Source organism: Carcharodon carcharias, chromosome 18, assembly GCF_017639515.1.
Source record: "Carcharodon carcharias isolate sCarCar2 chromosome 18, sCarCar2.pri, whole genome shotgun sequence".
NCBI lineage: Eukaryota > Metazoa > Chordata > Chondrichthyes > Lamniformes > Lamnidae > Carcharodon > Carcharodon carcharias.
Genome location: NC_054484.1, coordinates 1,461,926 through 1,479,573, shown reverse-complemented (window position 1 = coordinate 1,479,573; position 17,648 = coordinate 1,461,926). Strand labels below are relative to the sequence as shown.

General features: G+C 46.7%; 1 protein-coding gene across 3 annotated transcripts in view; it reads left to right on the top strand.

Moving 5' to 3' along the window:
* cbsa (cystathionine beta-synthase a) overlaps positions 1-10,049 on the top strand; it is a 59,795-nt gene extending 49,746 nt beyond the window's left edge. For 2 of the 3 annotated variants that reach the window (XM_041211223.1, XM_041211224.1), the window contains exons 13-16: positions 2,614-2,748; positions 3,909-4,017; positions 6,571-6,655; positions 9,309-10,049. In XM_041211223.1, the coding sequence (XP_041067157.1) occupies positions 2,614-2,748; positions 3,909-4,017; positions 6,571-6,655; positions 9,309-9,415 (436 nt within the window). In that variant the 3' untranslated portion in view covers positions 9,416-10,049. Of the gene's footprint in view, positions 1-2,613; positions 2,749-3,908; positions 4,018-4,938; positions 5,000-6,570; positions 6,656-9,308 lie in introns of those variants that run through there. The other variant, XM_041211225.1, reaches the window with a different exon arrangement.
* Positions 10,050-17,648: the final 7,599 nt, after the last annotated feature.

The following is a 17,648-nucleotide window of genomic DNA, read 5'->3' as shown; positions in this document are numbered from 1 at the left end:
GGGTACGGGTCCCACACACACTGACTCTCACTGGGGTACGGGTCCCACACACACACTGACTCTCACTGGGGTACAGGTCCCACACACACACTGACTCTCACTGGGGTACAGGTCCCACACACACTGACTCTCACTGGGGTACGTGTCCCACACACACTGACTCTCACTGGGATACGGGTCCCCCACACACACTGACTCTCACTGGGGTACGGGTCCCCCACACACACTGACTCTCACTGGGGTACAGGTCCCCCACACACACTGACCCTCACTGGGGTACGGGTCCCACACACACACTTACTCTCACTGGGGTACGGGTCCCACACACACTGACTCTCACTGGGGTACGGGTCCCACACACTGACTCTCACTGGGGTACGGGTCCCACACACACACTGACTCTCACTGGGGTACAGGTCCCACACACACTGACTCTCACTGGGGTACGGGTCCCACACACACACTGACTCTCACTGGGGTACGGGTCCCACACACTGACTCTCACTGGGGTACGGGTCCCACACACACACTGACTCTCACTGGGGTACAGGTCCCACACACACTGACTCTCACTGGGGTACGGGTCCCACACACTGACTCTCACTGGGGTACGGGTCCCACACACACACTGACTCTCACTGGGGTACGGGTCCCCCACACACACTGACTCTCACTGGGGTACGGGTCCCCCACACACACTGACTCTCACTGGGGTACGGGTCCCACACACACACTGACTCTCACTGGGGTACGGGTCCCACACACACACTGACTCTCACTGGGATACGGGTCCCCCACACACACTGACTCTCACTGGGGTACGGGTCCCACACACACTGACTCTCACTGGGGTACGGGTCCCACACACACTGACTCTCACTGGGATACGGGTCCCCCACACACACTTACTCTCACTGGGGTACGGGTCCCACACACACTTACTCTCACTGGGGTACGGGTCCCACACACACTGACTCTCACTGGGGTACGGGTCCCACACACACTGACTCTCACTGGGGTACGGGTCCCACACACACACTGACTCTCACTGGGGTACGGGTCCCACACACACACTGACTCTCACTGGGGTACAGGTCCCACACACACACTGACTCTCACTGGGGTACGTGTCCCACACACACTGACTCTCACTGGGGTACGTGTCCCACACACACTGACTCTCACTGGGATACGGGTCCCCCACACACACTGACTCTCACTAGGGTACGGGTCCCCCACACACACTGACTCTCACTGGGGTACAGGTCCCCCACACACACTGACCCTCACTGGGGTACGGGTCCCACACACACACTTACTCTCACTGGGGTACGGGTCCCACACACACTGACTCTCACTGGGGTACGGGTCCCACACACTGACTCTCACTGGGGTACGGGTCCCCCACACACACTGACTCTCACTGGGGTACAGGTCCCACACACACTGACTCTCACTGGGGTACGGGTCCCACACACACACTGACTCTCACTGGGGTACGGGTCCCACACACTGACTCTCACTGGGGTACGGGTCCCACACACACACTGACTCTCACTGGGGTACAGGTCCCACACACACTGACTCTCACTGGGGTACGGGTCCCACACACTGACTCTCACTGGGGTACGGGTCCCACACACACACTGACTCTCACTGGGGTACGGGTCCCCCACACACACTGACTCTCACTGGGGTACGGGTCCCCCACACACACTGACTCTCACTGGGGTACGGGTCCCACACACACACTGACTCTCACTGGGGTACGGGTCCCACACACACACTGACTCTCACTGGGATACGGGTCCCCCACACACACTGACTCTCACTGGGGTACGGGTCCCACACACACTGACTCTCACTGGGGTACGGGTCCCACACACACTGACTCTCACTGGGATACGGGTCCCCCACACACACTTACTCTCACTGGGGTACGGGTCCACACACACTGACTCTCACTGGGGTACGGGTCCCACACACACTGACTCTCACTGGGGTACGGGTCCCACACACACACTGACTCTCACTGGGGTACAGGTCCCACACACACACTGACTCTCACTGGGGTACAGGTCCCACACACACTGACTCTCACTGGGGTACGTGTCCCACACACACTGACTCTCACTGGGATACGGGTCCCCCACACACACTGACTCTCACTGGGGTACGGGTCCCCCACACACACTGACTCTCACTGGGGTACAGGTCCCCCACACACACTGACCCTCACTGGGGTACGGGTCCCACACACACACTTACTCTCACTGGGGTACGGGTCCCACACACACTGACTCTCACTGGGGTACGGGTCCCACACACTGACTCTCACTGGGGTACGGGTCCCACACACACACTGACTCTCACTGGGGTACAGGTCCCACACACACTGACTCTCACTGGGGTACGGGTCCCCCACACACACTGACCCTCACTGGGGTACGGGTCCCACACACACACTGACTCTCACTGGGGTACGGGTCCCACACACTGATTCTCACTGGGGTACGGGTCCCACACACACTGACTCTCACTGGGGTACGGGTCCCACACACACACTGACTCTCACTGAGGTACGGGTAATCTGATGGTTGTTACTGTTGTCAGGTGGTTCAAGTGTCACGTTGAAGATCTGAATGTCTCGCCTGCTCTCACTGTGCTGCCATCTGTTTCCTGTCAGAGGACTATTGAGATTCTCCAAGAGAAAGGTTACGACCAGGCTCCTGTGGTCAGTGATGGAGGGTAAGTGTTCAAGAGCTCTCTGTGTTCTTATCCTAACTAACAGCCCTGCTCTGTCCTCATAGCTCTGTATCAATCCCAAAACTCATCTCACTGCCCCGTTTTCTCCCTATAGCCCTGTATTAATCACAAGACTAAACCCACTGCTCTGCTCTGTCCTGTGTTTTCTTCTGGTGCAAATATTTATCTAGTTCTCACTTCAATAATTTAATTCCTAAGTTGCTCCCTGTGTGAAAACTCCAAAATGCCATATGTGGAGAATTGTCTCCTCTTTCTCGGGGATAATTTTAATGCACCCTCGACAGTGACTGTCCAAGTGGATAAAATTGCTACCCTTTATCCTCAAAGCCAATCATAATTGTAAAAGCAATGATGAACTCTGCTCTCTGCCCTGACCACTGCAGTGGTAACAGCTCCTCTCTCAAATAAGAACAGAAAATGCTGGAAATGCTCAAGTCTGGCCACATCTGTGGAGAGAGAAAGAGTTAATGTTCAGGTCGATGATGATCCTTCAGTTCTGATGAAGGATCATCATCATCGACTTGAACATTAACTCTTTCTCTCTCCACAGATGTGGCCAGACCTGAGAATTTCCAGCATTTTCTGTTATTTCAGATTTCCAGTATTTTGTTTCTGTGCCATTAAATCAAATCTCTCCTCTGTCTCTCTAAAATTGTGCACTCGTACTCCGGTGCACTCGTACTCCGGTCCATCTGTTACCTTGTTCAAATTGACCATTAGCTACTTGACCTTGTGCTCTATTCCCCTACTTTGAAAACTTACAATACTCTTGTGTTTTTACCTTCCTTTATCTCCCTACATTGCATTCCTTCCGTTGTGTTTTCAGGAAATTGAGATTGAAACTTCAGGTGCTGTGTCCATCCATCTCTTTCAATGCTGTTCCATCGAGAGTTTAATCCCATTCCTTGTTTCTGTTCCAAAAATGTACTCGCTCACTTCTCCACACTAAACTGGATCCACCCTGTCTTCAGTGCCTATTGATTTATTTCGACCTGAAGTCTGCTCCTTCTCCCTGTTTGGATAGTGTTGGTGGGGGTGGGGCAGAAGGATTTTATCAGGGGAAAGTCCTGTTAGAGTGGGGACTGGGATGGACTTGGTGGCAGATGCTGTGACAAATGAACATTGTTCAATCTACATTTCAGGCTGCTCCTGGGCGTTGCATCTCTGAGTCAGATGCTCAGCTCCATCCTGGCTGCAAAGGTTAAACAAACAGATCCAGTCGCTCAAGTTCTGTGCAAGCAGTTCAAAAAGGTAATATTCCTCAATCTGTGGATACAGGGCTTGGGGTCTCTGTTAGAGTCACACGGTGATATAACATTGTGCCTGTGCAGGCTCTTAGAAAGAGCTGTCCAGTTAGTCCCATTTCCCCCTCACCCTCCCAGCTCTTTCCCCATTGCCCTGCAATTTTTCCCTTCAGGTATTTAAACAAATTTCAAGAGAACTGGATTTGAATCTACTTCCACCAAAGTATGAGGCAATGAATTCCCAATCATTATAACTTGCTGTGTGATAGTAAAAAAATTTCCTCATGTTGTCTCTGGTTCTCTTGCCTTAAATATGTACCATCTGGTAATCAACCTTTCTGCCACTGAAAACAGTATCTGCTCATTTACTTTCACACAAAACCTTCCTGATTTTGAACATCTATATCAATCTCCTAACCTTTTCTCTAAGGAGAACAATCCCCGCTTCTCCAGTCTCTCCACATTAACTGAAGTCCCTCATAACCAGTACTAGTAATAACTAGTAAATCCTCTGCACTCTCTCTGAGACCAAACCATTCTTCTAAAGTGTGCAGTTAGTCACAAAACTTCAGCTGAGATCTAACTTGTGTTTTACGAAGATTTAACATCACTTCCTTCCTTTTCTACTGTATGGCTCTTTATAAAACCGAGGATTCCCTTTGCTTTATTAACCACTCTCTATCTGTCCTGCCACCTTCAATGACTGATGTACATTAACATAAGTTCCTCTGCTCCTGCACCCACTTTAGAATTGTACCCTTTATTTTATATTGTCTCTCTGTGTTCTTCCCACCAAAACAAATCACTTCACACTTCTCTGCATCTACCTTATTTTCACCAGTCTGTTCTCCTGAAGTTACTATCCTCCTCATTGTTTGCTGCATATCCCAGTTTTGTGTCATCATTATGGGTGGTTCTTTGTTATTAGGTGGCAACCTTGCGAGATCTGGTGCTGGACATGCTGAACAGCCAGACAGCTCTTCCCATCGGTAGGAACGAACCGGAGGGCGGGGTGGGCAATGTTTACTGGGAATGAGTGTTGGGGATGGGTCAGGTACAGTATGGGGTTAGATACAGAGTAAAGCTCCCTCTACACTGTCCCCATCAAACACTCCCAGGACAGGTACAGCACGGGGTTAGATACAGAGTAACGCTCCCTCTACACTGTCCCCATCAAACACTCCCAGGACAGGTACAGCACGGGGTTAGATACAGAGTAAAGCTCCCTCTACACTGTCCCCATCAAACACTCCCAGGACAGGTACAGCACGGGGTTAGATACAGAGTAAATCTCCCTCTACACTGTCCCCATCAAACTCTCCCAGGACAGGTACAGCACGGGGTTAGATACAGAGTAAATCTCCGTCTGCACTGTCCCCATCAAACACTCCCAGGACAGGTACAGCACAGGATTGGATACAGAGTAAATCTCCCTCTACACCGTCCCCATCAAACACTCCCAGGACAGGTACAGCACGGGGTTAGATACAGAGTAAAGCTCGCTCTACACTGTCCCCATCAAACACTCCCAGGACAGGTACAGCACGGGGTTAGATACAGAGTAAAGCTCCCTCTACACTGTCCCCATCAAACACTCCCAGGACAGGTACAGCACGGGGTTAGATACAGAGTAAAGCTCCCTCTACACTGTCTCAATCAAACACTCCCAGGACAGGTACAGCACAGGGTTAGATACAGAGTAAAGCTCGCTCTACACTGTCCCCATCAAACACTCCCAGGACAGGTACAGCACGGGGTTAGATACAGAGCAAACCTCCCTCTACACAGTCCCCATCAAACACTCCCAGGACAGGTACAGCACGGGGTTAGATACAGAGTAAAGCCCCTCTACACTGTCCCCATCAAACACTCCCAGGACAGGTACAGCACGGGGTTAGATACAGAGTAAAGATCCCTCTGCACTGTCCCCATCAAGCACTCCCAGGACAGGTACAGCACGGGGTTAGATACAGAGTAAATCTCCCTCTACACTGTCCCCATCAAACACTCCCAGGACAGGTACAGCACGGGGTTAGATACAGAGTAAAGCTCCCTCTACACTGTCCCCATCAAACACTCCCAGGACAGGTACAGCACGGGGTTAGATACAGAGTAAAGCTCCCTCTACAGTGGCCCCATCAAACACTCCCAGGACAGGTACAGCACGGGATTAGATACAGAGTAAAGCTCCCTCTACAGTGGCCCCATCAAACACTTCTGGGTTTATGGTGTGCCTGAGAGACGGTTTGTTCTGGGGGTTAACGTGTGATTCAAATTTCACTCAGTTAACCTCTACTGATTGGAATAAAACGTGGTGATAACTGAAACTCTGGGAAGTGAAGATTATGACCTTTTGCTTCATGGCAGTGAGGTTGTGCTTACTGGAGAGTGAAAGAGTCAGCAGTCCATTCAGCCTGGTGCCTCTGAAACACACTCACTGATCACTCAGTGTGGTTCTTTGGCATCAGTTGTGGAATTCCTTGCCCCCTGGGGGAATTGTGTTTGAGGGTTGTATGATCCTTCAGATGCTCATGTTTAATTGATGTAATTTTGTGTTTAGGTTGAGGGCAGTGATGATCTGGGGAAGCTGTCCTGTATCCTGGAGACCAATGCTTTTGCTCTGATAATGAATGAGCAGGATAAGTGTAAGTATTTTCAATCAATCCTCTCTAATCAATGCCCAGAGTCTGAGTGACAAATCTCTGCCACATTTTGCTGCTCTCCAAGTTGGTTTTGAATCAAGATGGGATCCCACAGAATTATTTCCCACTTTAAAGCAGAAATGGATAATTACCCTTCCCTGCTCCCCAGCTCCCAGTAAGGATTAATGATGATTTCCTTCCAGGTTGAGACAATAGAAAAGCAGAATATTATTTAATTGGAGAGAGACTGCAGAATGCTGCAGTACAGCAGGATCTGGAGTAACAAGCCCAGAGAACCATGGATGACCAGAGAAATTCAGGATACGATGAGAAGGAAAAGAGAGGCTTTTAGCAGGTACAAGGGAATCAAATCAGCAGAGGCATTAGTGGAGTACAGACAGTGCAGGGTGGAGCTTAAGAAAGCAATTAGGAGAGCAAAGCGGGGATATGAGAAAGCTCTGGCTGGTAAAAATGGGGAAAATCCCAAGATATTCTATAAGTATATCAATGGGAAGAGGATAACCAGGGAAAGAGTAGGGCCCATTAGGGACCAAGGGGGCAATCTATGGGACATTACTAGAGTGTTGAATGAATACTTCACATCCGTCTTCACCCAAGAGAATGAGGATGAAGGTGTAGAACTCGGGGAGAGAGGCTGTGAGGTTCTTAAGCAAATTGATATAGGGAGTGACAAGGTATTGGAGGTGTTGGCAGGCTTAAAAGTGGACAAATCATCAGGCCTGGATGATTTGTGTCCCAGACTGCTGAGGGAGGCAAGGGAGGAGATCGCAGGGGCTCTGACCCAAATTTTTAATTCCTCTCTGGCCATGGGGAAGGTGCCAGAGGACTGGAGAACAGCTAATGTGGTTCCGCTATTTAAGAAGGGTTGTAAAGATAAGCCAGGGAACTACAGGCCAGTGAGTCTCACCTCAGTGGTAGGGAAACTATTGGAGAAAATTCTGAAGGAGAGAATCTATCTCCACTTGGAGAGGCAAGGTTTGATCAGGGATAGTCAGCATGGCTTTGTCAGAGGGAGGTCATGCCTAACAAATGTGATTGAATTTTTTGAGGAAGTGACCAGGTGTGTAGGTGAGGGTAGTGCAGTTGATGTAGTTTATATGGATTTCAGCAAAGCCTTTGACAAGGTCCCACATGGGAGACTTATAAAGAAGACAAATGCACATGGGATACAGGGTAATTTGATAAGGTAGATTCAAAATTGGCTTAGTTGTAGGAGGCAGAGGGTGATGACAGAAGGATATTTTAGTGACTGGAAGCCAGTGTCCAGTGGTGTACCACAGGGATCTATGCTGGGTCCCCTATTATTCATCATTTATATAAATGACATAGATGACTGTGGGGGGGTAGGATTAGTAAGTTTGCGGATGACACAGAGATTGGCTGGGTGGTTAACACTGAGGTTGAGTGTCTTGGGCTACAGGAAGATATAGACGGGATGGTCAAATGGGCAGATGGAATTTAACCCTGAAAAGTATGAGGCGATACACTTTGGAAGGAGTAATTTGACAAGGAAGTATTCAATGAACGGCATGACACTAGGAAGTTCTGAGGAACAAAGAGACCTTGGCGTGTATGTCCATAGATCTCTGAAGGCAGAGGGGCATGTTTAGTGGGGTGGTGAAAAAGGCATATGGGACACTTGCCTTTATCAATCAAGGCATAGATTACAAAAGTAGGGAGGTCATGTTGGAGTTGTATAGAACCTTGGTGAGGCCACAGCTAGAGTACTGTGTGCAGTTCTGGTTGCCACATTATAGGAAGGATATGGTTGCACTGGAGGGGGTGCAGAGGAGATTCACCAGGATGTTGCCTGGGATGAAACATTTAAGTTATGAAGAGAGGTTGGATAGACTTGGGTTGTTTTCGTTGGAGCAGAGAAGACTGAGGGGTGACCTGATCGAGGTGTACAAGATTGTGAGGGGTATGGACAGGGTGGATAGGGAGCAGTTGTTCCCCTTAGTTGAAAGGTCAGCCACGAGGGGACATAAGTTCAAGGTGAGGGGCAGGAGGTTTAGGGGGGATGTGAGGAAAAACTTTTTTACCCAGAGGGTGGTGACGGTCTGGAATGCGCTGCCTGGGAGGGTGGTGGAGGCGGGTTGCCTCACATCCTTTAAAAAGTACCTGGATGAGCACTTGGCACCTCATAACATTCAAGGCTATGGGCCAAGTGCTGGTAAATGGGATTAAGCAGGTAGGTCAGGTGCAGATTCGATGAGCCTTTTCTGCACTGAGAGATTCTGGGTGTCCAAGAACCACAAAAAGTCAGCATGCAGGTACAACAAGTAATTAGGAAGGCAGATAGAATACAAGGAAAATACTGAGGATGCTGGAAATCTGAAATAAAATCAGAAAATGCTGGAAAAACTCAGCAGGTCCAGCAGCATCTGTGGAGAGAGAAACAGTTAATGTTTCGAGTCTGTATGACCCTCCTCCAGAACGCTGAAGTTCTTGGGCTTGGGTATTCCAATGCCTAATTACACAAACGAAGTAGCCAGTTTTGGGAGCAAGCAATCCCCACTTCTCTGTCTCCCAATGCCATCTCCCAGGCCCACCAATGGTCTAACCTGAGCCCTACTTGTGATGATCCTTCTTCTCTGCCACACTCTCTGACTCTGTACCCGTGCTCTATTTCCAGCTCTGACTGATGGAACTCGCCATAAGAAATGGGCAGTAATTGGCATTGTCACAGCGATCGATCTGCTCAGTTTCATCACTCAGAAGAAGAATGGTATTTCACATTGAGGGCGGCCACTCAGCAGACCCGGACACACGGCCTGGTGGGGAGCAGAGTGGCTCCTTGGCTCTGGGCTGTTATTCTGCATCAGTTCATTGCTATGTTTAGTGGGCTGCAATCTGATTGTATTGGAATCCACACTCCGCCTTTGGGTTCCAAAATGTCTTTTTTTAATAAGTAAATGTCTTTGTGTTTTTGCTATACATTGAACCACAACAGCTGTACAACTGAAACTGTACAACTGAAACAGTCCATTTGGTCCAACGGGTCCAATGCTGGTGTTTGTTATTCATTCATGGGATATGGGTGTCGCTGGCTAGACCAGTATTTATTGCCCATTCCTAATTTGCCCTTGAGGTGGTAGTGGTGGTGAGCTGCCTTCTTGAACCGCTGCAGTCCACACAAGCTTCCTCCCACGCTAATTTATCACAACTTGTTCACACAGCCTTCTATTCCTTTCTTGTTTGCGTTCTTGGAGTTTCCCCTTGACTACATCAATGCTATCCTGTGAAGCTGCTGGGATATCAGCACAATTCTCAGTGATTGGCAATTCTGTACAATTGAGTTGATTGAAATATTAACAATTTCTTGTGATTGTTTGACATTCAAAGCTGTGATTTAATAAAGGAATATTTCAATGGGTCACACTCTGCTACTTTGTCTATTGCACTTGTTGAGGTGCTGGGGCTGGTATGGGAGACACTGCTGAAATTGGGGCTGGGGAGTGGTGATGAAAGGCCTGACTAGCGTGTTCTATCTATGGTTAAATCTCCTTTCTGTTTTTGAAGCTTCATCATCCATGAAGGTTTGGAATGTTTTGGATCATAAGTTCTGCTTCAGGTAGATTTTGGACAGGAGTTATTTTGAGTAAGAATAAATCTCCCATGATTATGTGATTTTAAGAGTAGAGCTGAACTGTTCATCTGCTACTGGTGCGGTGATAGAGAGACTGCACCTGGTTTAAGAGGAATGGCTGAGGGGACTAGAATTGGGGTGAAGCATCTTGAAATCTGATACATGGCAGGACAAAGTGTGAGACCAGACTGTTGAGAGGGTCCAGGTTCTAAGAGGTGGAGCAGACTGGGGAATGCAAAACTGTGAGAGAGTTTGAAGACTAGCCTTTTATTGGGCCCATCCTTTGAGGTTGGCCAGTGCAAAATAGAGGAGTGGAGAGTTCAGCTCAAGCCAGCAGAGACTGACCCAGAGAATACCAGAGCAAAAGTGGCCTTAGTCTTTTTCATGAGATATGAACATCGCTGGCAAGGCCCATTCCTAATTGCCCTCAAACTGTTACCATCTGTCTGGTGCAGGTACAGATACACACTGCTGTTAGGAAGGGAGTTCCAGGATTTTGATCCAATGACAGTGAAAGAATGGTGATATGGTTTGTTCTTTTTCAACTTTTCTGTTGTAGATTAATTATTAATCAATTGAATTTAAATTCCACCAGCTGCCGTGGTTGGATTTGAAGCTATGTTCCCAGGATGTTTGCCTTGGCCTCTGGTTCAGCAATATTACCACTATGCTACCATTTCCGTGGCTGTTAGTAATATACCAGTGAATCCAGTATACCAGAAGAGAGTAAGGAGTAGTGGGAGTGACACTGGAGGACCGGGAGCTCTGAAGATCTAATTGTGAGAGGGGGTTCAAGCGAGGGTACAGGGGTAACTTGATGAGTCTGAAGAGTAAAGTCTGGGCTACAGAGCAGAATTGTGATTTGGGTAGAATGAAGTGGGTTGTGACAGGAAGGGGCAGAGAGTTGAACAACATTAATAAGATATGAGTCCTGTTAGGATAATAGGAAACTTGAGGCGAAATCTAGGAAAAATAGTAAAAGGTTAAAATTAAAGCCACTACATCTGAATGCACAGAGCATTTGTACCAAGATAAATGACTTAGTTGCACAAATACAGATACTAGGTTTGAGTTAGTAGCCATCATAGAGCATGGGTTCCAGGGTTGGGAACTAAATATTCTAAATAAAATCTAGAAGATAGACAAAATGGTGGGGATGGAAGTAAAGGTAGCAATGAGAAAGGATCTTAGCTCAGAAAATCAGAATGTTGGATCAGTATTGGTGGAGCTCAGAAATAATGAGGGGGCAGAAAACACTGGGAAAGTAGCTCATAAGCCCACCAACAGTAATCGGTGTTGGATAGAGTTTAAATTGGGACATTAGAGGCACATGTAATGAGGCTAACACAATAATTGATATGAGGCTTTAATCTTCACTTAGACTGAGCAAACCAAATTAGCAAATGTAGTTTGGAAGACAAGCTCCTGGAATGCATTTGAGATTTCCTAGAACAATATGTGGAGGAAACACCTTGGCAGCAGGTTATATTAGATCTTGCCTTGTATAATCTTATATAATCTTAGTAATCTTATTAGATACTCTGAGAAGAACAATCATAATAATAAGAATTTCATATCACGTTTGAGAGTGATGTGGTTAAGTCCAAAACTAGGGTTTCAAAAAAAAAGCAATTCTGGTGATAAGGTGGCAATCAGATAGATTGAGAAATTAGTTGAAAAAAATAAGTGGATAGATAAGCAATGCTGAATACTTAAATAATTTCTAATTCTCAACAAATATTCCCTTGGGGAATAAAAGCTCCATGAGAAAAGTGAACATGGTTAACTCAAGAGGTTAAGAATAGGACTGGTTTAGAAGAGACTTGCAATATTACCAAGATTAGTAAGGCTGAAGATCGGGATTTTTAAAAAATCAGCAATGATGGTCAAGAATTTAATAATGGAGAAATAGAATGAGAGTAAACAAGTAACAAATATAGAAACTGATTGCAAGAGCTTCTACAATTATGTAAATAGGAAGAAAATAGCAAAAGTAAGCAAAAGTCTCAGCGGCACAGTCAAGAGAAATTATAATGCCAAAAAAGAAAATGGCAGAGATTTTAAACATTTTGTATCGGTCTTCACAATAGAATTCACAAAAACATAGCGCAGAGCCAAGGATCTGATGAGAGCGTTCATTAATATGAAGTGATATTGGGAAGGTTCCTTGTCCAATCCTCTACACCTCCATCCCCCATGGGATGGTCTGAGGGCTCTCCACTTCTTCCTCGAACAGAGGCCCGAACAATCCCCATCCACCACTACTTTCCGTCTGGCTGAACTTGTTCTCACACTGAACAATTTCTCCTTAAACTCCTCTCACTTCCTCCAAATAAAAGGTGTGGCTATGGGTACCCGCATGGGCCCCAGTTATGCCTGTCTCTTTATGGGGTATGTGGAACATTCCTTGTTCCAGACCTACTCCGGCCCCCTCCCACAACTCTTTCTCTGGTACATCGATGATTGCTTCGGTGCTGCTTCATGCTCTTGTCTGGACCTGGAAAAATTTATTAATTTTGCTTCCAATTTCCACCCCTCCATCATTTTCACATGGTCCATCACTGACACTTGCCTTCCTTGACCTCTCTGTCTCAATTCCTGGTGACAGGCTGTCCACCAATATTCATTACAAGCCTACCGACTCCCACAGTTACCTCGACTACAGCTCCTTACACCCCCGCTTCCTGTAAGGACTCCATCCCATTCTCTCAGTTCCTTCACCTCCGTCGCATCTGTTCTGATGATACCACTTTCAAAAACAGTTCCTCTGACATATCTTCCTTCTTCCTTAGCCGAGGTTTTCCACCCATGGTGGTTGACAGGGCCCTCATCCATGTCTGGCCCATCTCCTGCGCATCCGCCCTCATACCTTGCTCTCCCTCCCAGAACCATGATAGGGTCCCCCTTGGCCTCACTTATCACCCCACCAGCCTCCGCATTCAAAGGATCATCCTCCATCGTTTCCGCCAACTCCAGCATGATGCCACCACCAAACACATCTTCCCTTCATCCCCCCCGGCAGCATTCCGCAGGGATTGTTCCCTCCGGGACACCGTGGTCCACTCCTCCATCACCCCCTACACCTCAACCCCCTCCCACGGCACCTTCCCATGCAACCACAGAAGGTGCAACACCTGCCCCTTTACTTCCCCTCTCCTCACCGTCCAAGGGCCCAAACACTCCTTTCAAGTAAAGCAGCATTTCACTTGCACTTCCCTCAATTTAGACTACTGCATTTGTTGTTCCCAATGCGGTTTCCTCTACATTGGAGAGACCAAATGCAGACTGGGTGACCGCTTTGCGGAACACCTTCGGTCTGTCCACAAGCATTATCCAGACCTCCCTGTCGCTCACCATTTCAACACACCACCCTGCTCTCATGCCCACATGTCCATCCTTGGCCTGCTGCATTGTTCCAGTGAAGCTCAACGCAAACTGGAGGAACAGCACCTCATCTTCCGACTAGGCACTTTACAGCCTTCCAGACTGAATATTGAGTTCAACAATTTTAGATCATGAACTCTCTCCTCCATCCCCACCCCCTTTCCGATCCCCCCCTTTTTTTCCAATAATTTATATATTTTTCTTTTCCCACCTATTTCCATTATTTTTAAATGTATTTCCATCCATTGTTTTATCTCTACCTTTTAGCCTATTTCAATCCCTTCCCCCCACCCCACCCCCACTAGGGCTATCTGTACCTTACTTGTCCTGCTTTCTACCCTTAATTAGCACATTCCTTAAATAATATCACCACCTTCAACACCTCTTTGTCCTTTTGTCTGTGACATCTTTTGGTTATCTCCACCTATCACTGGCCCTCTATCCAACTCTACCTGTCCCACCCTCCCTTTAACCAGCTTATATTTCACCTCTCTTCTATTTTTACTTAGTTCTGTTGAAGAGTCACACGGACTCGAAACATTAACTGTGTTCCTCTCTGCAGATGCTGCCGGACCTGCTGAGTTTTTCCAGGTATTTTTATTTTTGTTTTGGATTTCCAGCATCCACAGTTTTTTGCTTTTATCCTCATACAGCAAGTTCAGCTGAGAGTGATTAGCTCGGGTGCTCAGTGGATTCCATTTGAAAGACATGCCATATCAGTTAGATGGGTTGACTGACTTCATTACCAGACCATAGAATAAATTCACGATTGTGTTAGGCACATTTTTGATCTACAAAGCAGCCAAGGGTTATGGGCGGGGTGGGGGGAAATGGGAGGCAGGAAGATGGAGTAAAGGTCACAAGCAGATCAGCCATGAGCTTATTGAATGGCGGAACAGACTTGATGAGCCAAATGGCCTATTCCCGCTCCTGTTTCTTGTGATCTTACTGAAACATATATGATTCTGAGGGGGTTTGACAGCTTAGATGCGAAGAGGATGTTTCCCCTCTTGGAAATCTAGAACTCTGGGCACAGCTTCAGAATAAGGGAGCTTCCATTTAAGACTGAGATGAGGAATCTCTTCTCCAAGGAGCAGTGGAGGCTGCTGCATTGAATATATTCAAGGCCGAGGCTGCTAGGTTTTTGATCTACAAGAGAGTCAGGAGTTATGTAGGGGCGGGCATACAGGCAAGTTCAGGCCATGATCTTACTGAGTGGTTGAGCAAGCTTGAGGGGCCAAATGGTCATCTCCTATTTCTTATGTTCTTATTAACTTCAAGTACATGTACTGGAGAAATTAGTGGGACTAAAAGCCAAAAAATCCCTTGGACCGATGGTCTACATCCTAGGGTTCAAAAGAGGTAGCTTTGATCTTCCAGGATTCCTTATATTCTTGAACAGTCCCAGCAGACTGGAACTTAGCAAATGTAACACTGCTATTCAAGAAAGGACAGAGAGAGAGAACAAGGAACTAGAGGCCAGTTAGCCTTACATCAGTCATCAGGAGAGGGCTGGAATCAATACTTCGGGAAATCTCAATTCAGACAATTATAGTTTGATCAGGCAGAGCATGGCTTTACAAAAGGGAAATGATGTTTGACAATTGTATTTTTTAAGGATGTAAATAGTAAGTCTGTCCACCATCGACAAGGCACAAGTCAGGAGTGTGATGGAACACTCTTTACTTGCCTGGATGAGGGCAGCTCCCACAACACTCAAGAAGCTGGACATCATCCAGGACAAAGCATCCCACTTGATAGACACCATATCCACAAACACTCCCTCCACCACTGACACACAGTAGCAGCAGTGTGTACCATCTACAAGATGCACTGCAGGAATTCACCAAGGCTCCTTCGACAGCACCTTCACACCCATAACCACTATCACCTAGAAGGACAAGGACAGCAGACACATGGGAACACCACCACCTGGAAGATCCCCTCAAAGCCACTCAATATCCTGGAAATATATCACCGTTCCTTCACTGTCACTGGGTCAAAATCCTGGAACTCCCTCCCTAACAACACTGTAGGTGTACCTATACCACATGAACTGCAGCAGTTCAAGAAGGCAGCTCCCATCATCACCACCTCAAGGGCAATTAGGGATGGGCAATAAATGCTGGCCTAGCCAGTGATGCCCACATCCCATGAATGAATAAAAAGAATTGGGTAGATAAAGGGGAAGCAATAGATGTAGCATATCTCGATTTCCAAAAGTCATTCAATAAGGCGCCACAAAAAAAGGATAATGCAGGTTATGGGCTGATGGAGTTGGGGGTAATATATTAGCATGGATAAAGGATTGGTTAATAGAAGCAGACAGTGGGGAAAAATGGGGCATTCTCAAGTTGGCAAGTTGTGATTTGTGGAGTGCCGCAAGGATCGGTGCTGGGATTTCAGCTATTTATAATCTATATTGAAGACTTAGATGAAGAGACCAGAGTAAAGTGTCCAACTTTGCTTATGATACAAAGCTAGGTGAGAAAATAAACTGGGGGAAGAACACAAAGAGACAGCAAAGAGATATAGACAAGTTAAGAGATGGGCAACAAGGTGGCAGGTGGAGTGAGGTTATTTACTTTATATTAAGAACAAAAAAAAATCTTTGTTAAAAAGGTTTAAACTTTTAAACATTGATGTTCAGAGAGACTGGAGTGTACACATACAAGGAACACAAAGTTAGCATGCAGGTTCAGTAAGCCTGTCAGCCTTTATTGCAAGGGGATTAGAGTATAAGAATAAAGAAGTCTTGCTACAATTGTATAGAGCTTTGGTGAGACCACACTTGGAATACTGTGAACAGTTCTGTTCTCCATACCTAAGGAAGGCTATACTTGCCTTGGAGACAATACAGCAAAAGTTCATTAGATGTAGGTTCCTGGGATGCAAGGCTGAGTAAATTGGACCTATATGATCTGGAGTTTTGAAGAAAGAGGTGATCTGATTGAAAGATTCAGGATTCTGAAGGGGTTTGACAGAGAAGACACATAGGTTGTTTCCCCTGGTAGAGAATCTAGAACATGGTGTCACAGTCTCAGGATAAGAGATTTTTTCATCTAGGGCTGAGATTAGGAGGAATATTTTCAATCAGAGGATTGTGAATCTTTGGAATTCCCCACCCCCAGAGGGTTGTGGATGTATCATTCTTGAACACATTGTATGTTTGCTGAGGTAGAATTTTGGTCTCTCAAGGAATTAGTGAGGAGCAGGAGGGAAAGTGGCATTGAGGCAGATGATTAACCATGATTGTGCTGAATGATGGAGCAGACTAAGTATAAAATTCTGACAGGGCTGTACAGACTGGATACAGGGATGATGTTTCCTCTGGCTGGGGTCTAGAACAAGGGGTCACAGTCTCAGGATACGGGGTAGACCATTTAGGACTGAGATGAGGAGAAACCACTTCACTAGAGGGTGGTGAACCTGTGGAATTCTCTACCACAGAGAGCTGTGGAGGCCAAGTCACTGAATAATTTAAGAAGGAAACATAGGTCTCCAGACTCTAAATGCATCAAGGGGTATGGGGAGAGAGCAGGAGCACGGCGTTGAGATAGAGGATCAGCCTTGATCATATTTAATGACGGAGCAGACTCGAAGGGCCAAATGACCTACTCCTGCTCCTAGTTTCTATGTTTAAATGATCCTATCTCAATGTTCTAATATTTGCTGTCATAGTTCTGTGTCAAATTTTGCTGGATAATCGTTCCTTTGGACATTTTACTACATTAAAGGCGTTTATAAAAATGCAGTTGTGATCATGATCCAGTAAAACCAGTGAAAACTGTGATTACTGAGTGAGGCTCTGTTGTAAGATCCATTATGTCTGAATATTCCTGGTTGGGCTCACATGTCAATAATGAGTCAATAGTAGAAGGCAGTGGGAATTGAAGAATTAGTGAGAAATCACCAATTGGTACAAACAAAAAGAATGCCTACATGTTTAGGATTTAAGAATGTAGAATCTATAGGATAAAGGACATCGATCACAGGCTCAGC